The sequence below is a fragment of the Hemitrygon akajei genome, chromosome 27 (genome assembly GCF_048418815.1).
Source record: "Hemitrygon akajei chromosome 27, sHemAka1.3, whole genome shotgun sequence".
In the NCBI taxonomy this organism is placed as follows: domain Eukaryota; kingdom Metazoa; phylum Chordata; class Chondrichthyes; order Myliobatiformes; family Dasyatidae; genus Hemitrygon; species Hemitrygon akajei.
In genome coordinates, this window is record NC_133150.1 from 8,712,237 (window position 1) to 8,736,741 (window position 24,505).

At 40.7% G+C, this 24,505-nt stretch overlaps 1 protein-coding gene across 2 annotated transcripts in view; it reads left to right on the top strand.

Moving 5' to 3' along the window:
* LOC140717109 (differentially expressed in FDCP 6 homolog) overlaps positions 1–24,505 on the top strand; it is a 167,015-nt gene that overhangs the window by 30,111 nt on the left and 112,399 nt on the right. For both annotated transcript variants that reach the window (XM_073030339.1, XM_073030341.1), the window contains exon 2: positions 8,252–8,392. In XM_073030339.1, the coding sequence (XP_072886440.1) occupies positions 8,252–8,392 (141 nt within the window). The remainder of the gene's footprint in view (positions 1–8,251; positions 8,393–24,505) is intronic.

A 24,505-nucleotide genomic window follows, 5' to 3' on the forward strand; every position in this document is an offset into this window, starting at 1 on the left:
AATATACATAAAAACTTGCCCCCCCCACAGCTGCCTGTGGCAAAAAATTCCACAGATTCACCATCCTCGGGCTAAAGAAATTCCTCCTCATCTCTGTTCTAAAAGGACATTCCTCCATTCTGAGACTGCGTCCTCTCATCTTGATCTCTCCCACTATATTTCCTCTCCACATCCACTCTATTGAGGCCTTTCACCATTCGATAGATTTCAATGAGGTCACTCCTCATTCTTCTGAACTCTAGTTAATACAGATCCAGAGGCATCAAATGCTCTTCATATGGCAATCTGTTCAATCCTGGAATTCTTTTCACGAACCACCTTTGAACCCTGTCCAGTTTCAGCACATCTGCTGCAAGTGAGGCCTCACAAGTGCTTCATAAAATCTAAACATTACATCCTTGCTTTTATATTCTAGTTCTCTTGAAATGAATGCTAACATCGCATTTGCCTTCCTCACCACAGCCTCGATCTGCAAATGAACTTTTAGGGAATCCTGCACTTGGACTCCCAAGTCCCTTTTGAGCCTCAGTTTTTTTGTATTTTCTGTCCCTTTCATTTCTTCTGCCAAGTGCATGACCATACACTTTCCAACACTATTCCATCTGCCCATTCTCCTAATCTGTCTAAGTCCTTCTGTAGCCTGTCTACTTCCTCAAAGCTCCCTGCCCCTCCACCCATCTTCAAATCGTCTGTAAACTTTGCAACAAAGCCATCAATTCCATCATCGGAATTAATGCAAAAAGAATCAGCCCCAACACAGACCCCTGTGGAACCTGTTGGAAGGTAAACAGTTGATGTTTCAGATGTGCAATGTAGAGCATTGCAATTTTCCAGCTTTTCCCTTGACTTTGCCATATTCACGGAGGGGTGGATGTGTGACAGCAATGTGTGAACCAGTGTACTCTTAAATCCTCGAATACATCAAAATAATCAACTTTCCTGTTGCTCATTAACATTTTGTCAGTGCTTTCCAAAATTTCTTTTATTATTCCTTCCATCTTTAGAAGTGGAATTACCCATTTTCTCTTCGATAGATGAAACAAATTCTGGAATGGGATGTAAAAACTGAATATGTACAATTGATCAATATTTTCTTACAACAGCATAGGGGGCCATTACAGCCCATCAGGTCTGTCCCAAACCCTGGTAATTTTACATGCAACTCATTCTCCCCATATTCAGTCCATCAGTGACAGAATCAGAAACTAAATTGTATTTGACATTTAGATTGTAATCCTTCATTGAAGCTTGTTGCTGTTTGATTGAAGGGTTTTCTTGAAATATTGGCGCAAGAGTGGAAGATTGTGTCACAGCAACTATGGTTGCTCTGACTACAAAGATCCTAAGGTCCCTGTGTATCTAGTTCCTCTTTTCGGACATCTGATGCTTTCAGATTCAGTAGAATCACCTGATGCTAAGCAGTCACAATGTCATCAAGCTTGCCAATGTCATTGGCTGAATGGACAATAAATCAGTAATTTTAATTAACTAAGCACACAGAATGTGAAGCAAGTATTGGAATATGTATAAGATTAAAATAAAAACTAAAATATCATAAACTTACTGTTTAAATTGAAATGCTCACCAAAATCTTTCTATAACCATTCTGTTTTGTTTTACAACCTGTTCTTCAACATAAACCTTCTAGGTAGTTTTGGTAAATTTTTACTTACTGTTTGGTTTTCCTATCAATATTCTACATTAATTTAACTAAGATCATTGGTACTTCTCCTTGGACTTAGTTATATTGCTGAACTAGATAAAATATTAATATAGAATGTTCAGCAGCAATTAATTATCTTTTCCTCTGTATTGACTCCATTTTCAAAGTGACATCAGCCAATTACTCTGACTCTCCAATCTACTTTAATGACATCTGTAATTATTGTTGATCAAAGCAATTGAAAAAAACTCAAATATTTCCTTCTACCAATAAGGCAGTATTGTTATCAGTGTGACAATTTAATGTTTCTGAGCCACTCCTGCTTATTATAAATCCTCTGTTCTCTGCAAAACTCTTTCATCGATCTAACTTAATTCAGAGAAACTTCTGTGGATGAAGGCAGCAGATGCATGTCATTTAGACATGGGCATTATCTGTGCATTCCTTGCACCCACAGATGGAAAAGATGGAAATGGTGTAAGGGGTGATTCACCTCTACCACCAAGTTCTAATTTAAACCCACTTAGTTTCTGATTAACATGTCGTCATTGTTCTGGAAGGAGATGGAATCTGAGTATCTATAAGTGTCATTTTATAACTGATAGAATTTTGGTATAATTTTTGTTTTACTGTTGGAGACATTAAAAACCTCTGACTAAAGCATCCTGATGCAACTTATCTTTTAAAGATAAAATAGTCAATGCATTATATTTACTATGAGTAAGAAACTGAAGAAAGGTGAATAGTCGTCCATGTGGTTTTCATTTGAAGTAGAGGCTTTTTGTAAATTCTGAGTCATTCTTTGTGAAGTTGTCAAACCACACAAACCTTTTTTTTTACAATAAGGCTCAGTAGTTCCTGTTTGAAACGATGGATTGATACCTTGTAAACTTTATGTGGCCCCCCCCCTCTACATTGGTAAGACCCGTTGTAAATTGGGGGACCTCCACTCTATCCGCCAGAAGTGGAACTTCCTGGTGGCAAGCATTTCAATTCGAATTCCCATTCCTGTTCCAAAATGTCAGTCCAAGATGAGGCCACTCTCAGGCCACTCTCACTGTCTGGGTAGCCTCCAACCTGATGACATGAACATCGAATTCACCTTGCAGTTTAAAAATATCCCACCCCCTCCTCTTCCATTCCCCACTTTGTCCTCTTACCTTTTGTCACCTTCCCATCACCTCCTCTTTCACTTTCTCCTATGGTCCACTCTCCTCTCCTATCAGATTCCTTTCTCTCCAGCCCTTTACCTTTCCCACCCATCTGGCTTCACCTATCACCTTCGAGCTATCCTCCCCCAACCCAACCTTTTTATTCTGACATCTTCTTTCCTTTCCAGTCCTGAAGAAGGGTCTCAGCCCAAAGCATCGACTGTTTATCCATTTCCATAGATGCTGCCTGACTTGTTGAGTTCCTCCAGTAGTTTGTGTGTGATCCTTTATCTCACGGGGTTAAGGATGAATTGCTCCAACTTCATTTCTGTGGGGGTTCAGATGTCTATTCGGGATCAATGGGCATTCTGGAATGTACACTCTAAGGCTGTTTACACATTACCTCCATCTGTCTTCACAGTAGAGACTGGGACTTCAGTGCCTTTTCACGATGTTCCTACTTCATTTTACAAACCTGGCATCCAGTTAGTCCACGAGGATGTTGACATTAGTTTGTCCATCTGCCAGTGAAGATTTCGCACCAGTGCTTTGAGGTGTAGGTTGTACCTAACTTCAAAGTGTATGAGAGGGAAGAGCTTGCTTTTCCTCATAAGTCTTGAGCTTGCTGCTGGGTTTGATATCTTAATCCTCATATACATTTATCCTTGGTCACCCTAGACTGATACTTGGGAGGCTATGATGGGTTTTATCTTTGTTATCTGTGTTTGTTGAGAGGTGATTCCTGAGATGTAAATTTTTCTGTGTTCTCAGCATGGATTTCTGATTGAGGCCCATTCTTTTCCTTGCTCCAGAGGAGTCAACTTTGACTTGGAGCTCAGTATTGAGTGCGCACATTAGCAAACACAGTTTGCATGCTGTAAACCAGTGACTGAAGCTGTCGTGAGTTTGGCTCTGGAATGGAAATCACAAAAGTTGCACTGTTTCATGCTCATCTGTCTCCATTCTAGCTGGAAGATTGTTGGAGCTGAGGTGCAGTATTGTAGCAAAGAAGATTGGGAAGAGGGTTTAGGACAATGACCTAACCCTCACTTGAACAATTTCTGCACTAGGACCAGTTCTATGGTTAATCTGTCTGTTAGGATCACAGCCAGCATTTTAAATACTGTATTCCTGTGAAAATCAGGCAAAAATGGTGATGAGTTTCTGAGAATAGCCAGACTGGAAAAGGATTCCATGCTCTCTTGTTAATATGCGTTCATTGCATGATATAGAACATAGAATAGTACAGCACATTACAGCCCCTTCGGCCCACAATGTTGTGCCGACCCTCAAATCCTGCCTCCCATATAACCCCCCACCTTAAATTCCTCCATATGTGGCAGGACAGCTTGTTAATCTTTATCCTGCTTTTCTTACAGAAATGTACAGTGCCTTTCACAGGTATTTAGCTCAATCCTCACATGAATGAGCATTACAACCAGGGTAATACACACACAGTCCTGATAAAGGGTCTTGGACTGAAATGTCGACTGTACACTTTTCCATAGACGCTGCCTGGCCTGCTGAGTTCCTCCAGCATTTTGTGTGTGTTGCTTGGATTTCTAGCATCTACAGATGTTCTCTTGTTTGTGATTACAACCAGGGATTTTGATCAATTTAACTGAGAATTTTTATTTGTGAATTACATGTTCATTTTTTCACAGTCGAGCCCAAAAAAAAACACCCAGGGAAAATTATAAAGCGTGAAAGACTAAAAGACTGAAATGTCAGCAGTTTAAAAGTATTCCCTCTCCCCCCCCCCCCCCCCCCCCCCCGCCCACTTTGCTCAGTACTTAGTTGAACCACCTCTTGCAGCTATTACAGCCAATAGTCTTCTTGGATAAGTCTCTGTTAGCTTTGCACAATGTGTTGGAGCACGATTTGCCCATTCCTCCTTGCAAAGTTGCTCAAGCTGTGCCAGGTTAGTTGGGCAGAGGTGGTGCACAGCAATCTTGAGGTCTTGCCAGAGAAGTTCACTTGGTGAAGGTCAGAACTGTGGGCCACTCAAGAGTGCCAGTTTGCTTCATTTGAAGTTGCTGTGGCAGTGTCGTTGTCCTGCTGCAGGTTGAACTTCCTCCCAGTTTAAGCTTCCTGGCAGAGGCCAGCAGGGTTTTTATCCAGGATCTCTCTGTATTTAGCAGCACTCATCTTTCCATCAATCCTGACCAGATTTCCAGTCCCTGCTGCTGAAAAGCATCCTCAGAGCATGATAGTGCCTCCGCTGTACTTTACAGTTAAGGATGGAGTTAGCTGGCTGATGTGCAGTATTAGATTTATGCCATACTTACTGCTGAATACAGGGCCCTGGTGGAGGACTTTATCAAACGGTGCAAGCTGAATCATCTGCAGCTCAGCATCAGTAAGGCAAAGGAGAAGTTGATGGACTTTAGGAAGACTAAACCTGCACTGCTCCCTGTTACTATTGATGGTAAGGACCTACAAGTACCTGGGACTGCACCTGGATGACAGAATTGAGTGAAGCACCAACACAGAGGCCGTGTACAAGAAGGGCCAGAGTCACCTCTGCTTCCTGAGGGGACTGAGGTCCCTTGGATTAGGCAGGCCTCTCCTTCACATGTTCTACCAGTCTGTTGTTGCCAGTACAATCTTCTATCCAGTGGTGTGCTGGGGCAATAACATCAACATGGGTGATGCCAACAGGCTCAATAAACTGATCAGAAAGGCTGGTTCTGTTACAGGTCAAACTGGACACACTGTAGAACAAAGGACCCTACGGAAAATCCTGGCAATTCTGAACAAAGCTTCTCACCCTCTGCATGCCTCCTTGGCTGAACAGAGGAGCACTTTTAGTAATAGACTAAGACAACTGCACTTCTCCAAAGAGCACTATACGAGGTCATTCTTGCTTTTGACCATTAGGCCCTATAATGAGTAGCTGAGGAAGTGATAACCCCTTCTGTTAGACTGCTTGAGGTAACTTATTTTTTAAATTCTTTCTTGTTTCTCTTCTAATATTTGTATATCTGTGCACTTGTAATGCTACAGTGACACTGTAATTTCCTTTGTGATCAATCAATAAAGTATCCATCTTAGTGTTGATGCCAAAAAGTTCCACTTTAATCCCATCTGACCAAAAGACCTTCATCCACATCTTCACAGTGATGCTTTGCACAGTCTTTAAGGGCCAGGATATTTTTTTTAGCCAGGGTTTCTTCCTTGCCACTATTCCATAAATACCTTTTTTTTTCTTGTGCAAGGCCTTAGAGATTGTGGAGCCATAAACTTCATCTCCAGTTGCAGATACTGACTTTTGCAGCTCCCTCAGAGTGACTGTTGGAGGTCACAGTAGCCTCTCTTAGGAGTGCAATTCTTTGGTGACCAAGTTTTGGAGGGAGTGGGGGGGGGGGGGGGAAGGCTGATCTAGGCGGTGTAGCTGTGGTTTCATAATAACTGTAGAACTGCACTAAGCCCCAAGGTATGTTCAGTGCCTTTGAGATGGTCTTGTATCTTTCCCCAGATTTGTGCTTCTCTATTATAATTTCCCTGACTCATCTTGAATGCCCTTTCGTCTTCATTTTGGTTAGGTCTGTTGAAAATCTACTATACTATTGGACCTTATGGGGTGGCGGGGGGGGGGGGGAGGATTTATTCATTGAAAACAGATGATTCTCCAATTTTCTGCATCAACAAATTGGGTCTGCTAGGAAGGTAATTCCACCTGATGAAAGTTTGTATTGTACTTACAATTTTGGTTTTTAATTTTTGGTAAATTGTTGAGAGGTTTTGGAATTTTTCTTCAGATTTGACATGATGTACAATGTTTTGTAGGTTAGCTCAAAAATCCTACTTCAATATATTTTAAATTTAGAAAATGAGACAGTAAAATGTGAAATACTTTTTCAAGGCACTGGAAACGGTATTACATTCTTAATTTCCAGAGCTGCATAGTGATTAGGAAGTTTTACAGTTATCATTTTAAGGTTATTGGTAACCTTAGGTAACTTCTAAGTAAGTACATGTTTGGCACAGCCTTGTGGGTCGAAGGGCCTGGATTGTGCTGTAGGTTTTCTATGTTTCTATATTTAAGGAAATACAAGACATGCCTGAGATTAATTTTTCTAGAATAAAAACATGGGAGCTCACCTGAAAGAATTCGTTATTTAAAATTTTAAACGATGTTAGTATGGTAGACACATAGAAGACATTTTGCACTTGTGGGAGAGTATTGAATGTTAAAAGTTAAAATTCATGAGGTAAAATGAAAGTCAATGCTTCTGTATTTTCACTCATGTAAGCCAATTTTATTTGCATTTGAATTGTGTATTTCAGTTGCAGAATTTGTGCAATGTTTGCTACATCATCAAGTTCTTGCTAAACAGAAATACCTGCCCAGATACAGAAGACTGGATGAAACCTGGAAGGCCAGATCACTGCTACTGACGTGCATGAAATCTTGTATGACCTTGTATGAGTTAATTGATTTCAAGCCAAATCATGATAAGCCCTCACTGCCACATGAGTTGAGAAATGGAAGGTATTTGTTACCCTCAGGCCCCTCAGCTCTATTCACGGCATCTGCTGGAAGTATGTAAACTGTACATAAATTACACACCTGCCTAATGACTAAAGTGGGGTCACTTTTTAGTTTTTCTCTGTTATAGAATTGGCTTTGTACTTTGACAACACATTATACAAATGAACCCACTTTGCTTTCACTGAATTCAGTGGCTAGTTGATACACAATATTCACTTTGCTACTTTCTGTGAAGCCCAACTTCTATGTTGCTCAATTTCCCAATGATTATTGTTGTTCTCCTCCATGATCTATGTTAGTTTCATCTGCGCCACTTGCCACTGAACATCTTCCTGTCTTGCCAGCTTTTATTCATTTTGGCCTCTGCTGTGGATTCAAAAGATGAACGAGCTTTCATCTATAAAGCATCTATCACAACATCAGCGCTTTGCAGTGTAGCTTGCTGCCAATAAAGTACCTGTATGTTGTAACTGTGGTGGTGTTGAGGAATGTAGTGGTTCACTTGCCCATTCATAGCAAAGAACAAAACTGATTGGTGAATCTGCTTGAGTAATGTTGGTACTGGAATAGGTAACGTTCAGGTCCAAGGGATTTTTCACATCTACCTCAGAGGATAGATGGGTCCTCCATTTAACCTGCGACTGAGGCACTTTCACGTGTCTGTACTCAGTCTATAATATACTTTTGTTGCAGCCTGGTTATTGTAGTGAGAGCTAGCCCTGAAGCCATGATGGCTTGAACTTGGTATGCAGTGTTATCACTCACTGGCAGACACAGAGCAATGCTAAGAAACCTGCTTCAGCCTCAGAAGTCCTGCAGATTTGCTGTGATTGAATCAGAACTAATACCATTGTACGTGCATTAAATACGGTTTACAGTGATAGAGCATTGGTAATTGATTGGAATTCTGAAAGGAACTCTGTGTTTATTGCTATCTTCCAGGTCTTGTCTCATAATCTGTGTACTGTGCTGCATATCCCACATGACCCAGTGGCACTCGAAGAGCATTTCAGAGATGACGATGATGGACCTGTCTCCAGCCAGGGCTATATGCCGTACCTCAATAAGTACATCCTTGATAAGGTAATCCTCACTTCACTAAATGTTGTGCATATCCTTTGTCATTTGTGTTCAATCTTTAATATTTAGGATTTTTCTGTAAATGCTGTTAATCCGGGGAATGTGAAATTATTGTACTGCCTTGCTTGGATATTCGATTGGGCAGTGGAGGAAGAGGCCTTCCTGTCCAAATTTTTGTCATGTCACTTGAAGTTTCTTGCATAATGTGGTAATGAATAGTACCTTTACTGCCAAGGATCCAAGTGTTAATGGTGATCCCAGTAAATATCCCCTGCTGTTATGGATATTTAAGCATCCTCTATTATCTGCAGAAAAATTTGGGGTTTTATAAGATAAAACTTTATTTATCTCAAAGGAACTTATTGTTGTAAGGTTGCTCTGTCAGGAATGTACACTTTTAAATACAAAATGTAATCATTAAGTACAAAAAAAATACAAAATGTGCATTAAAAAGTAATAGTGCAAAATACAGATATACAATGAAACCACATACTTGAGGCAAAGGAGTTGTGGACTCTTATAGCCACAGGGAGAAAGGATCCCCTGTGGGATTCAGTGGAGCACCTCGTTGGAATCAGTCTGTTACTAAAGGTGCTCCTCTGTTTCTCCAGTCTGTAATGACTCAAAATTGTACTACTAATAGAAAAGGACTTCTTTCTGATATTTATATTTAGGCTGAAGTTTAGCTAATGGGCTCAGAATAATGGAGACATGGATGAATTGTGCCGTCGTTGCTTATGGTTTGCTGCTACAGTATTCTCAAAATACCTAGCCATCGTTTGACATGCTGACATTTCAATAGTTTGTCTTAAGCATTGACTGTTGATAAATTGGTGCATTCACATGGTGAATAGAACTGGAGACTTTACAGAACATGCAAAAGATGGTGGAGCTTACTGGACGGTCTTTGCTCAACATAATGCCAATTGTTTTGAATGTGGGTTCGCTGCTGTAGAGCTTAGTAACTCTGACATGGACGGGGAGAGACTGATGGTGTTTGGGCAAGTGAGTTAGTAATGGGTTGGAGTGATCCAAGTCTTGGGGGCTGGTTGCTTGAAGATCAGCACCAGAGAGAAAGTATGGCTAAGACTGGGGGTGGAGGTGTGGATAGTGAGAGTGCCTGAGGACTGGGGGCCTTGTTGGTTTTATAGGTCTGGGTCCTGATGCGTGTTGGCTAAGTCCTGATGGAAAGTGGTGGGATATATGAGGATCAGGTTTGCACTGCTCTGATACTGCTGAGGGAAATCCCTTCAAACAGCACCGGTTCTGCTACAGAGGAGTATCGCATGGGGGAAGCTATTATTCGATTTGTGATTGATGTGGAAGCCAGGGCAAGAATGAATCATGACAACAAGTTCCAAGAGTTGGGGAAAAATGCCCAATTTTTCATCGAAGTCATCCTTGGAGGATTATGAATGTAGGTTGATGCAGGTAGTAAGCTTGATGGAGTTGAGTTCAGATGGATAGATATTTGGCCATATGTCAAAGATCTTGGGTTATAGCCAAAACAGGTCCATTTCAAAATTCAAAGTGAATTTATTATCGAAATACATATAGGTCACTATATACAACACTGAGGTTTCTTTATTTTGTGAGCATATTCAGTAAATCCAAGAAACATAATAGAGTGAATGGAAGACCACATCCAACAGGACAAACAACCAACCAATGTGCAAAAGACATCAAACTGCAAAAAGAGGGGAAAAAAAGTAATTGTAAATAAGTATCAACAGCATGAGATGAAAGTGAGTCCATGGGTTGTGGGAACAGTTCAGTGATGGAGCAAGTGAAACTATCCCCACTGGTTTATAAGAGCCTGATGATTGAGGGGTAATGTTCCTGAACCTGGTGGCGTGAGTCCTGAGGCTCCTGTACCTTCCTGACGGCAGCAGCAGGAAGAGAGCGTGTCCTGTGTGGCGGAGGTCTTTGATGGATGCTGTTTTCCTGCGACAGTACTTCTTGTAAAACTGCTTATGGTAAATAAACATGGTTTAAAAATTGACAAACATTCCGTCCTCAGCTTGTTTTGAGAAGCCAAGGAGCTCCACCACACACAATATTGAAACCAGATTCTGTGAAAGATTGACAATAGTCAGGGGAAATTCAATATGCAGGTAGTTTAGGGAAAATCATGTTAGTGGTGGATTACAGGAGGGGAAGTTTCTAGAAGGCCTCTGAGATGACTTTTTGGAGTAACCCATGGTTGAGCCCACTGGAGGGTCAGCTGTTCTGGATTGGGTGTTGTGCAATGAACCAGAATTGTACATTGAACCCTTGGAGGAAAGTGATCATAATATGATCCAATTCACCCTGAAATTTGAGAAAGAGAAGCTGAAGTCAGATATATCAGTATTACAGTGGATTGCAGAGGCATGAGAGGAGTTGGCTAAAATTGATTGGAAAAGAACACTGGCAGGGATGACAGCAGAGCAGCAATGGCTGGAATTACGGGAAGCAATTCAGAAGACACAGGATATATACATTCAAAGAGGAAGTAGTATTTTAAAGGAAAGTTGACACAACTGTAGCTAACAAGATAAGTCAAAGCCAACATAAAAGCCAAAGAGAGGGCATATAATAGAGCAAAAATTTGTGGGAAGTGAGGGGATTGGGAAGCTTTTAAAAACCAACAGAAGGCAGCTTTTTTTAAAAAGTCATTGAAAGGAATAAGCTAGCCAATAATATTAAAGAGGATACTAAAAGTTTCTTCAAATACATAAAGTATAATAGAGAGGCAAGAGTGGATATTGGGCCACTAGAAAATGATGCTGGAGAGGCAGTAATGGGGCACAATGAAATAGCAGATAAACGGAATAAGTATTTTGCATCAGTCTTCATTGTGGAAGATACGAACAGTAGGTGGAAGTTCCAGGTGTTAGAACAGGGTAAAGTTACTGTAACTAGAGAGAAAGTTCTTGGGACACTGAAAGGTCTGAGATGGATAAGTCACCTAGACCAAATGGCTTGTACACCACAGGGTTCTGAAAGAGGTGGTTGAAGAGATTAGTAATGTTCTTTCAAGAATCACTAAATTCTGTAAGGTTTTGGAAGACTGGAAAATTACAAATGTCAGTCCACTCTGAAAAAGAGAGAGAGGCAGTAAAAAGAAAACTATAGGCTAGTTAGTCTGACCTCACTGGTTGGGAAGATGTTGGAGTTGATTATTAAGGATGAGGTCTCAGGGTAATTGGAGGCACAGGATAACATTGGCTGTAGTCAGCAAGGTTTCTTCAAGGGAAAGTCTGGCCTGACAAATCTGTTGGAATTCTTTGAAAAAATAACAAGCAGGATGGACAAAGGAGAATCAGTTGATGTTGTGTACTTGGATTTTCAGAAGGCCTTTGACAAGGTGCCACACATGAGGCTGCTTAACAAGCTACAAACCCATGATATTACAGGAAAGATTCTGGCAGGAGGCAAAGAGGGGGAGTAAAGGGAGCCTTGTCTGGTTGACTGCCAGTGACGAGTGGTGTTCCACAGGGGCCTGTGTTGGTAGTTTTGAGGAAGTAGGGAGGCTACAGAAGGACTTGGATTTGGAGAATGAACAAAGAAATGGCAGATGGAATACAGTGTCAGAGAGTGTATGGTCACACACTTTGGTAGAAGAAATGAAAGGCTTGACTAGTTTGTAATTGGAGAGAAAATGCAAAACAACTGAGGTGCAAAGGGACTTGGGAATCCTTGTGCAGGATTCCCTGAAGATTAATTAGCAGGTTGAGTCTGTGGTGAGGATGGCAAATGCAATGTTAGCATTCGTTTAAAGAGGACTAGAATATAAAAGTAAAGATGTAATGTTGAAACTATAAAGGACTGGTGAGACCTCTCTTGGAAATAGATAGATAGATACTTTATTCATCCCCATGGGGAAATTCAACTTTTTTTTTTCCAATGTCCCATACACTTGTTGTAGCAAAACTAATTACATACAATAAAAAATATTGATATGCATCTAAATCATTATCTCAAAAAGCATTAATAATAGCTTTTAAAAAATTCTTAAGTCCTGGCGGTTGAATTGTAAAGCCTAATGGCATTGGGGAGTATTGACCTCTTCATCCTGTCTGTGGAGCATTGCATCGATAGTAACCTGTCGCTGAAACTGCTTCTCTGTCTCTGGATGGTGCTATGTAGAGGATGTTCAGAGTTTTCCATAATTGACCGTAGCCTACTCAGCGCCCTTCGCTCAGCTTCCGATGTTAAACTCTCCAGCACTTTGCCCACGACAGAGCCCGCCTTCCTTACCAGCTTATTAAGACGTGAGGCGTCCCTCTTCTTAATGCTTCCTCCCCAACACGCCACCACAAAGAAGAGGGCGCTCTCCACAACTGACCTATAGAACATCTTCAGCATCTCACTACAGACATTGAATGACGCCAACCTTCTAAGGAAGTACAGTCGACTCTGTGCCTTCCTGCACAAGGCATCTGTGTTGGCAGTCCAGTCTAGCTTCTCGTCTAACTGTACTCCCAGATACTTGTAGGTCTTAACCTGCTCCACACATTCTCCATTAATGATCACTGGCTCCATATGAGACCTAGATCTCCTAAAGTCCACCACCATCTCCTTGGTCTTGGTGATATTGAGACGCAGGTAGTTTGAGTTGCACCATATCACCAGATTGTGAGCTGTTATTCTTAGAAAGGATATGCCAAAACTGGAGAGGGTTCAAAGGAGTTTCACGGAAATGATTCCAGGATTGAACGGCTTGTCATATGAAAAGTGTTTGTTGGCTCTGGGCCTGTATTCACTAGAATTCAGAAGAATGTGGGCTGACCTCATTGAAACCTATCGAATGGTAAAAAGTCTTGATAGAGTGGATGTGGAGAGGATGTTGCCAATGATGGGAGAGCTGAAGCCTCAGATTAGAGGGGTGTCCTTTTAGAACGGAGATGAAGAAAAATTTCTTTAGTCTGAGAGTGGTGAATCTGGAATTCTTTGCCACAGGTCTTTATGTATATTTAAGACTGAGGTTGATAGATTCTTGATTCTTCAGGACATGAAGGGATACGGGGAGAAGGCAGGAGATTGGAGCTGAGAGGAAAATTGGATCAGCCTTGATGAAATGGCGGCGCAGACTCAAGGGGGCAAAGTGGCCTAAATTTGCTCCTGTATCCTATGGTCTTATGGTTGTGGTGTGACACAGACATGCTTTTGAAAATCAGCATATTCCCTCCCTTAATTCCTCATCCGACACTTCTGGGAATTCTGATGGCAAGTATACGTTTTGAATCCTATTGTTTCCTGTATAGATTCCCCTTTTTGTATCTAAAAGGCCCTATTTCCTCCGACCCAGCTGCAAACATCTCTAAGATTTTGAAATTCTCCTTAATCCCATTTGTTAAGGTAATTCCATGCCCTCTTATTAGCCCACCTGAACCCTTTAAATTCTGTTACTGCCTCTCTAGACATCAAAGGACTTGCTTGATACCAAACACCTACACTAGACTTTTACTTATTTCTGATCAAATCTTCAATTTCCTTTGTTAGCCAAGGTTCACTGATCATAACATCTTTGCTTCTTACTTTTATAGGGACATGCTAACTGTGAGCTCTTATTGTCTCACATTTAAATACCTTTCACCTGTTACCATATAACAATTACAGCACGGAAACAGGCCATCTTGGCCCTTCTAGTCCGTGCCAAATGCTTACTCTCACCTAGTCCCACCGACCTGCACTCAGCCCATAACCCTTCATTCCTTTCCTGTCCATATACTTACCCAATTTTACTTTAAATGACAATACCGAACCTGCCTCTACCACTTCTACTGGAAGCTTGTTCCACACAGCTACCACTCTCTGTGTAAAGAAGTTCCCCCTCGTGTTACCCCTAAACTTTTGCCCCCAACTCTCAACTCGTCCTCTTGTTTGAATCTCTCCTACTCTCAATGGAAAAAGCCTATCCATGTCAACTCTATCTATCCCCTCATAATTTTAAATACCTCTATCTTCCACCCTCAACCTTCTACGCTCCAAAGAATAAAGACCTTGAATGGTGTCTTTGCCTCCAGCAGCTCTTCCAACTCAACTTTCACCAGGTCCTGTCTTATACTGTTGAAATCAGCATTCTCCCAATTCAGGTCCTTAACTTCAGGCCCAAGCTTATCTTTACCGTGACTAGCTTGAAACTTGCTGATCTGTGGTTACTGTGCCAAACGGTTTTGCCACAGACACTGCCACCACTTGCCCATCATTCCCCAAGATGAGGATTGGCATGACCCCTGCCCTAGTAAGACCCTTTATATACTATAAAACTGCCTGTTGAATGCATTTTAGTCCAGCTAAGCTCCAAAAACAGTCACATTCAAAACTGGGAAAGATAAAAGATTAGTGTAGGCATTGTGGCCAGCATGGAGAAATTGGGGCAAAGCGCCTCTTTCTGTGCTGTACAACTCTTGGACTCTACAACTTCTATCAGTAGCTATTCTTGTCTCCAGCGTCCCTTGGAAATGATAAACATCAATGTTGTCATTGGAGTGCAACCCATTCACCAAGTTTTCAGAATGCTGATACGTTGTTTGTTCGAGAAAAGCATTTTCTTGTAGTAATGGTTGGACATCAGACAGTTTTGTGGAAAGCTTCTTGAGCGAACAGCAGGCAAACAGGATGAAGCTGACACAAACAAAGGTGGGGGCTTGTCAAAGATGGATAAAAGGGCTGAATGTTTTACTTTGAGATGCCCACAAACTATGTATTTTTCTTTGTGACTTCTACACTGCTCGAGTGTGCAAAGACAAAAGGTATTTTAGCTCGTAGTATCCAGGCATCTTCAAGGAGTGATACCTCAGAAAGGTGGTGTCCATCATTAAGAACCCCCACCACCTGGGTCATGCCTTGTTCTCATTGCTACCATCAGGAGGGAGGTACAGAATATATATTAAAAACCACACACTTTAATTCAGTTGTCTCTATTTTTATGTATTGCATTGTATTGCTGCCACAAAGACAACACATTTCACAATAAATGCTGGTGATGTTAAATCTTATTCTGATAGTCTATTACATAGCACATGAGATCTGGAGTCTCTCGTGTTACAGAATTTGGCAGCAATGAACTGCATGTGTAGTTACTCTGTCAAGTTCTGACATGTTTTAACTCTGCAGGACATCTTCCACTTTGCACTAACAAAGATGTGCATTTGTAGAGTCTTGGTGCTGGAAGTTGTATTTTGACCGGGAAATTGTTGAAACTTGATTTTTCTTTTATTCCGGCTCCTTACGTGAAGAAAATTGTGCAAGAACACTTGAATACATCAAGCTGAATCTCCTATAAGTGCATTCTTTTCTTCGGTTTCTCCCTCGTGTGTTTAGTTAGAGCATGTTTGCATACCTCTACATATTTTCCTAAACTACTTGAACTAGTGTTTCCACATTTTGAACACACAGTGAGTCAAGTCCCTGCAGCATTGTTTGTACGAAGATGATGGAGAAAGGCAGAGGGTGGATGTTTACATGGATTTTATTAAGAAGTTTGACAAGGTCTCTCATGGCTCATCCAGAGAATTAAGATGCATGGGATCCAAGGTGAATTGGCCACTAAGATTCCAAATTGGCTTGCCCATAGAAAACAAGGAATAATGGTCGTTGGGGATTATTCTGGTTGGAGGCCTGTGACTAGCAGTGTTCTGCAGGAATCCATACTGGAACCTTCACTGATTTCTGGTATATATGTATAAAGGGGGGTTTCTTCTTTTTCTTTGTTACTGCGTATGTTAATCAAAATGGCTTCTTTGTTTTGTTAAAAGTAGGAATGCTTCTTTGTTGTGAGAGAGTGCTAGAAGCTTGTTTGGGTTAAAATTTACTGATAACGAGAATTGTATTCCTTTGTTAACCAATTGGGATTAATGTTGTTCTTTCTTCTGAGTCTGTAAGCTATTGTTGGCGGGCTTTTGGGGAGATTGGCGCGAGGGGGTGAGAGAGAGAGAGTACACGATGAACGAGGAACGCGATGGGCGAGGAACGGACCCCAAGCGGGGGTCCAAGGCCAGGAGGTACCCCGAGGAGAGGAGATGAAGCTAGATGTGCTTGGTTGATCACTTCGGGTGGTCCTAAGCTGCGAGTCGAGGAGTTCGGAGGGGATCGAATGGTGGCCAGAAGACTTCGGTAATTGAGCTCCAACGGTTGTGCATGAAGTGGTTTAGACTTTGATAAGTTTGGCGCCTTTTCTTTATTTTCTTTTCCTTCATGTATACTGTATTTATAGTAATCTTTATAAACTGTAATCATTTAATCGCATATGGTGTCCTGTTTGTTCTTTGGTGAGGTGGGGACATCACACAGCATCCACACCAGCTGATTACCCAGTTTGGCGGGGCCAAAGGCTGCTCCCCCTAGACAAGAACGAGCTGAGTGAGCCTGAGGCGACCCAGGGGGTTACATATGACTGAGCTGGATAAAAATGTAGGTGGCTGGGTTTGTAAGTGTGCAGATGATACAAAGATTAGTGTTGTGGATAGTGTAGAAAACTGGACAAGTCTACAGTGGGATATAGTTATAGCTAGAGAAACAGCAGATGAAGTTTGTCCCGGCCAAGTATGAAGTGTTACACTTTCAGGATTAAGTATAAAGAGACAGTTAATGGCAAAACCCTTAATAGTGTTAATGTGCAGAGGGATCTTGAGGTCAGGACTGCAGCTCCTTGGAGACCACGTGAGCAAGCAATGGAGTAAGGCGTGTTTGGTTGGGCTCCTGCCTAACCTTTACTTTATTGTATATTTAGAATAGCGCTTTCTTTCAAATCTTATCAAAGTAAGTAAATAAGTCGTCTAAGTACATATAGTGGGTGTTACTTTGTTTTCTGACATGCGGTAATGGCACCTAAGCTTCGAAAATATAAATACACTGGGCCCACTAACACCAAGACGACCGACTCTCCGTCGGTCGTAGTTTAAGTGCTTACCATGAACGTTCAAGTACTCTACCCCGCATGAACTCAGGTGAAATGGACACAGAAGACCTAAAGATCCAGCTCTTCTTGGAGCTAAAAACGGAAATTTCTGCAGTGATAAGAGACAAGCTGAGAAACGCCCTTGCCGAAAATTTAAACTACCTAAAAAATGAGTTGCAGGTAGTAAGAATCGAGTTAGCAAGCAATGCGGCACTGACCCAAATTGAGATTGACCCAAGTAAAGGCTAATGTTAAAGACATGAAAGATGGCATATCATCATGATCAGAAGAAATGGTATCGCTTCAAACCATCGTAAACGCCCTGATGTTGGAGCTGGTGTTGGATTCAAAGATTCAAAAGATGTCAGGAATCTGCTGCGTGACCAGCTGGATATCCGATATGGTTCCCTGCTCGACTCCACGTTACACACAGTGGAGCAGAGAAAGAATTTCTGGACCTGGAGAAAGCCATAGCCTACATAACAGAGCATACTGTCACGGCAGCAAAACACAGAACATGATCACAGACCAGTAATGCATTTTTCACATGTGGAACGCCGGTGGGCTATTCATAAACAGTTGCAGAATCGATAGTTTCCTGCAGTGCCCAGAAAAGGTATTATGATTATCCTAGTCTTTTGTCGTGGAAGTTATGTTTTTTTTGTGGCCACTGTTGTTGAGAAGTTAAAGCTCTTTTTTTTTGGGGGGGGGAATATCTTTTCAAGATTAGGTTTAATTTTGAATCCTTCAATATGCTTAAACCAAATTGGATTCATCTGTCATTAATTAGCATATTTATAATATCAGTTGTAAGTGTGTGTGCAATGTTGATATCCCAAACAATGTTGATATTTATAGGCTGGAGGAATTTCTAGTGCTATTCTTTTTTTTTGTTTCTTAATTTCGGGTGGGTTGGGCAGGAGCTCAACCTGATTAGCTCAGAAGGCACCCAAGTAAACACTTAATATGTGGATATGGTAATAAAGGGTTTTGGGTTCACCGTGTTTGTATAGGTGATGACGGTAGGAGACTATTTCTTTTTGTTTCATGCTTAGGCCTATCTTTGTTTCTATCTATGTATATTAGGAGACACCTATGTGATATTCCACTTCTTTCAGTTCCATATGGTTAATAATATTTCATCTCGGACAAACGGTTGCTCTGTTAAATTAGTGAGTTGGAATGTTAAATCTCTTAATCACCCTGTAAAACGTAAGAAGGTATTTACTCATTTGAAACACCTATAGCATTCCTACAGGAATCTGTGTATCTTTGATCATTGTCGACTAAGAGGGAGATGGGTTGGTCAAGTATTTCACTCTAATTTTCATTCAAAGGCTAGAGGAGCAGCTATAATAATTAGTAAAAATACACAGTTTGTGGCAACGAGCATTGAATCTGATCCAGCTGGACTGTTTTTAATTGTAAATGGGCCGCTATATGGGCTGCCAGTTATTCTTGCCAATGTTTATGCACTGAATTGGGATGACCATATTTTTTTTTAGTGATTTCTTCTCCAAGTTGCCAAACGTGTCACACATAAGCTCAATTTGTCCACACTCCAATTTTGGATCGCAGTGCTGCAAGGAATATCCCTATCTCTAGGTCAGCACAGTCTATCAGACATTTTATTAAAACGTACGGAGTGGCTGACGTATGGCGGTTTCATAACCCTACCTCTTGGAGTTATTCTTTTTTCTCCTCAGTGCATGGTTCCTATTTGCGAATAGATTTTTTTTTTATGGACACCAGCCTCCTCTCTTCTGTAACAGAGTGTGGTTATGAAGCCATAGTTATATCCAATCATAGTCTGCTTACTTTAATATTACGTATGCCTTCTACACAACCAAGTTACCGTCCTTGGAGGCCAAATCCTACTCTCCTTTCAGATGAATGTTTTGTGAAGTATATTTATTCTGAATTAGAATCCTTTCTGAGAATTAAGCAAACACCAGGGATGTCCCCATCAATTGTGTGGGAGGCGCTAAAGGCATATTTAAGAGGCCAAATAATCTCATTCTGCACGCATTGGAGAAAAATAAGGATTGAACATATTGAACAACTGACAGGTCAGATACTGGAATTAAACCTCTTGCATAGCCAAGTGCCCTCATCGGCTTTGCTCAAACAGCGTTTATTACTTCAGACCGAATACAATCTAGTAACAACTCGAAGCTGAGTATCTTATCTCCAAGTTGCAATGTGAGTTTTATGAACATGGAAGAAAAGCAGGGAGGCTGCTAGCCCATCAACTGCGTCAGAAAACGGCTAGTCACAGTATATCTGAGATACGGGATGCACAGGGCATAAAACAGATAATGTAGAAATTAACTTGTGCTTCCATAGCTTTTACCAATCACTGTAGTCCTCAGAGTCATTCACCACCCCATCAGATCTAGATGATTTCTTTAAAAAGCTAAACATCGCATATATGGATCCACATGAGCTGCTGATCTGGAGAAGGCAATCACAACTCTGGAGATAGACTCAGCTATTAGGGGTAATGCAGAGTGGAAAATCCCCAGGCCCACATGCATATCTTTCTGAATTTTAAAAGTTTTCCACTCAACTTTCCCTATTGCTATTATCTGTTTTTGAAGAGTCTTTTCTATCCCACTCCCTACCTCCCACAATGTGTCAAGCAGTTTTTTCATTAATCTTGAAAAAGGGCAAAGACCCCCTTGAATGTAGTTCATACCGACCAATGTCCCTTTTAAATATGGATACCAAAATCCTTGCAAAAGTCCTGGCACACCAAATGGAGAAGATTCTACCATTGATTATCTCACCCGATCAAACAGATTTTATAAGAAATTGGTACTTTTTTTAAAATATAAGACGTCTTCTAAATATACTATATGATTCCTCTGCGTCTAGTACCCCAGAGATTATTCTCTCACATGATGCTGAAAAGGCATTTGAAATGGGACTTACTTTTCTATACTCTCCAAAAGTTTAGTTTTGGTTCTACATTCATCTCATGGATGGAAGTACTTTACTTATCCCCACGGGCATGTGGTGAACTACATATACCTGTCTGGACACGCCCCCCCCCCCCCCCACCTGCTGACTGCTCCTGTGGTTCCTCCCACAGACCCCTGTATAAAGGCACTGCTCCTCCCTCAGTCTCCAGGATGTTGTGTGATGGTCTCTTGCTGCTGACGGTGCTTTCTTCCAGCTAATAAAAGCCTACCTTGACTTACATCTCCGAGAGTTATTGATGGTGCATCAGGGCATACTAATAACTGTATTTCGTCCTTTTTTGAACTGCAATGTGGCACAAGACAGGGACGCCCTTTATCTCTGCTCCTTTTTGCTGTGGCAATTGAGCCACTCGCTATAGCCCTGAGAACATCAGTTAGTATCAGAGGCATCTAGAGGGGAGCTTTGGAACATAGAGTCACTGTACGCGGATGATAGGCTATTGTATATCTCAGATCCAACTCGAAGTCTCCCAAATCTATCAATATTGTCACTAAATTCGGTCAAATATCTGGTTATAAAGTTAACTTTCAAAAGAGTGAACTAATGCCAATTGGGACCATGTGTTTGGACATTTCTTTTTCCCTGACCCCCTTTAGAATCAGATATAGGAAATTCAAATACATGGGGGTCTGGATAACACGTAATTACAAGGACCTTTATAAAGCCAACTATCAACATCTCCTTTCCCATCTTAAACAGGAATTTGAACATTGGAATTCTTTATCTCTTTACCTTAGCAGGAGGATTAATATAGTTAAAATGACTGTCCTGCCCAGATTCTTATACATGTTCCAAAGCCTCCCAATTTTTCTAACAAAGACTTTCTTCAGTAACCTAAATAGTCAAATTTCAAGTTTTATTTGGAATAATAAACAGCCCAGAGTAAAGGAAGAAATGCTACAGAGGCCTTGTAAGATGGGGGGTATGGCACTTACAAATTTTCTATGTTACTACCGGTCAGCTAATATAAGAGCAATTTTATATTGGACAAGAGATGATATTGCTGCTCCTAGCTGGGTGATTATGGAGAAGTCATCCTTACAATTTACCTCTTTGTCGGTAATATATGCTAAACTACCACTGTCACAACCTGTATCTAGTTTCGCACTGAATCCAGTCGCGATGTATTACATTAAAATCTGGTTCCAATTTAGACGTCATTTTACACTTAATAACCTCTCACTCGCTGCACCAGTAGCAATAAATTACATGTTCACCCCATCAATAATGGATGTAGCGTTTGATACTTGGTTTCATACAGGATCACTTCATTGTATAATCTCTACATTGACAGCAATTTTGCCTCTTTTGAACAGCTAGTTAAGAAATTTGATATACCCAGGACACACTTGTATAGATGTTTACAACTCAGAAGCTTTATGGCCTCTCATCTTGAGTGCTTTCCCTACTGCCCCCCTTCATCACTCTTAGATTCAGTCCTTGAGTGCAAAATTGATGTGAAACAACCTATAAGCAAAATCTATGAGCGACTTAATATAGTTAATCCTGAGAATTTGCATCTATTAAAACATAAATGGGAAATTGAGAAACAAATTCCAGATGGCATATGGCAAAAAAAAAACAATTCATAGAATTTATTCATCCTCTGTGTGTCTTAGACATGTTGTTCAGTTTAAAATTGTGCACCATTGTCATTGGTCTAAAGTTAGATTGGCTAAGGTTAATAAAGATCTTGACCCAATTTGTGACAAATGTAAACAATTCCTGGTTATACTCTGTCATATGTTTTGGTCATGTCCAAAATTAGTAAATTTCTGGGGTTTGATATTTGAAACTTTTTCAAAAATTTTTGGATAATTAATTACACTATCTTGGGCAATAATAATTAATTACACTATCTTGGGCAATAGCATTATTTGAAGTGTCTTCTCAGAATGTTAACCTCAGCAAATTACAAACCAATCTCATTGCTGTTTGTTCACTTCTTGCCAGAAGGCTCATCTTGTGCAAATGGAAAGACTCTTCCCCTCCAACATATGGACATTGGATCAAAGATATCATGTACTTTATAAAATTTGAGAAGATCTGCTATTTGGTCAAGATAGTCTGCAAGATTTAACACCATTTGGCAACCTCTTAAGTTTTGTCAAAAATATGGATGCTGAAAAGATTATTTAAATGTGTAAGGTGCTGTATCTTTGTATGTACTATAGACCTTTCTATCTATTTTGACTGGTCTGGCTGGTTCTGTTTGTTGTATATTGAGGGGTGGGGGGCTCTTTTTGTAACTGGTATAAAATGGTTGTATACAAATGTTCTGCTATTCTTCTTTGTTAATAAAAATACTTTGATAAAGACTGCAGCTCTTTAAAAGTGGCTACACAGGTTGGTAAAAAAAAGGCATATAGCATGCTTGCCTTTATTGGTTGGAAACAGTTTGAGGCAGGAAGTTGCATTAAGCTTTCTAAATCTATAGGTTGCATCTGCAGTGTTGGATTCAGTTCTGTATGCCCCGTTATAGGAAAGATATCGAGACTTTAGAGAGTACAGAAGACGTTTACCAGGATGTTGCCTGTAAACCTCTTCTACACCCCCTCTGGAGAATGTGCTACAAAGAGAGGTTGGACAAAGTTGGTTTGCTTTCTGTAGAGCAACGGAATCTGAGGTGAGATCTGAAAGAGGTTTGTAAGATTATGAGAAACAAAAATAGAGTATCTTTTTCCTAGGCTTGAAACGTCTAATACCAGAGGGCATACATTTAAGGTGAGAGAACTTCCATTCAAGTGAGATGTGTGGAGGAATTTCTTTAACAAGAGAGTGGCGAATCAGTGGAATTCGTTGTCACGGACAGCTGTGTAGGACAAGCTGTGGGGTGTATTTAAAGTATATTTAAATAGGTTATTGGTTTTAAGGGTGTGAAAGGTTATGGGAAGAGGGCAGGAAAATAGGGTTGAGAGGGAATAATAAATCAGCCACCAGAGACTGATCAGTGCCTGAGGTGGGGATAGAGGTAAATGTAATAGAGGCCTTCAGTAAGCTCTTATGCACACAGATATGCAGGAAATGGAGGCAGAAGGGGTTAGTTTAATTGGCCATTTGATTACTAACTTAATTAGTTCAACACAATGTTGAACCGAAGGGCCTTATGCTGCACCATTCTAATTCCCTGCTAGATGTAAATTTAATCATCTAAAAATTTAAACTCCTAGTTTTCGATCCCCACAAGTGGAAACAATTTTTCTACATGTACTTTATTGAACACAAAGTTCATCCTTCAGCGCTCACTTTTCCAGAGCCCCACCTTTGTCTGTTTTTAATGTATCCTTATGTACTCCTTGAATGGAATTAATTGTACATAGTATTTGAACCTTGAGGCAAGTAACTGAGGTAGGCTTGTATGAAGCAATATTTGGTTAAAAGACAGAACAAGAAGTATTTCTTTAATATTTTGGTCTCCTCGTATTCTGGCATTGATGAACTATGCTTCAGAATTAAAATGACATAGTTTATGTCCATAACTCCCTGCTCGACGACTTAGAACCATAGAACCATAGAACACTACAGCACAGTAACAGGTCCTTCAGCCCTCTGTGTTGTGTCAACCCATATAACCTAAAAAAAGATACTAAACCCACAGTGCCCCATAACCCTCCATTTTTCTTTCATTCATGTGCCTGTCCAAGAGGCTCTTAAATACCCCTAATGTTTTAGCCTCCACCACCATCCCTGGCAAGTCATTCCAGGCACTCACAACCCTCTGTGTTATTAAAAAAAAAAAAAAAAAAAAAAAAAAACTTACCCCTGATGTCTCCCCTAAACTTCCCTCCCTTAATTTTGTACATATACCCTCTGGTGTTTGCTATTGGTGCCCTGGGAAACAGGTACTGACTATCCACCCTATCTATGCCTCTCATAATGTTGTAGACCTCTATCAAGTCCTCTCTGATCCTTCTACGCTCCAAAGAGAAAAGTCCCAGCTCTGCTAACTTTGTGTAAGTGTTTTCTAGTTGTGGGTACAATGAAGCTGGAGCGTTACTTCAAGGTATGTGAGGTTAGTCAGGGCAGCAAAGAAACATAAAGTACAGAGTAGATTTTATACAGGAAATACTTTTCCAATGCAGGTTTGAGATGATCTACTAGTTGAGGTGATTGACCTACAGGCTGATTAAGTGCTGCATTTTATCCTGGATGTTTCAGGGTTTGGATGTTTCAAAAAGAAGAGGGAGGGAGGTAAGAGGTGGAGGAGTGGCATTGCTGTCAGGGGTAGTATCACTGTCTGGTAG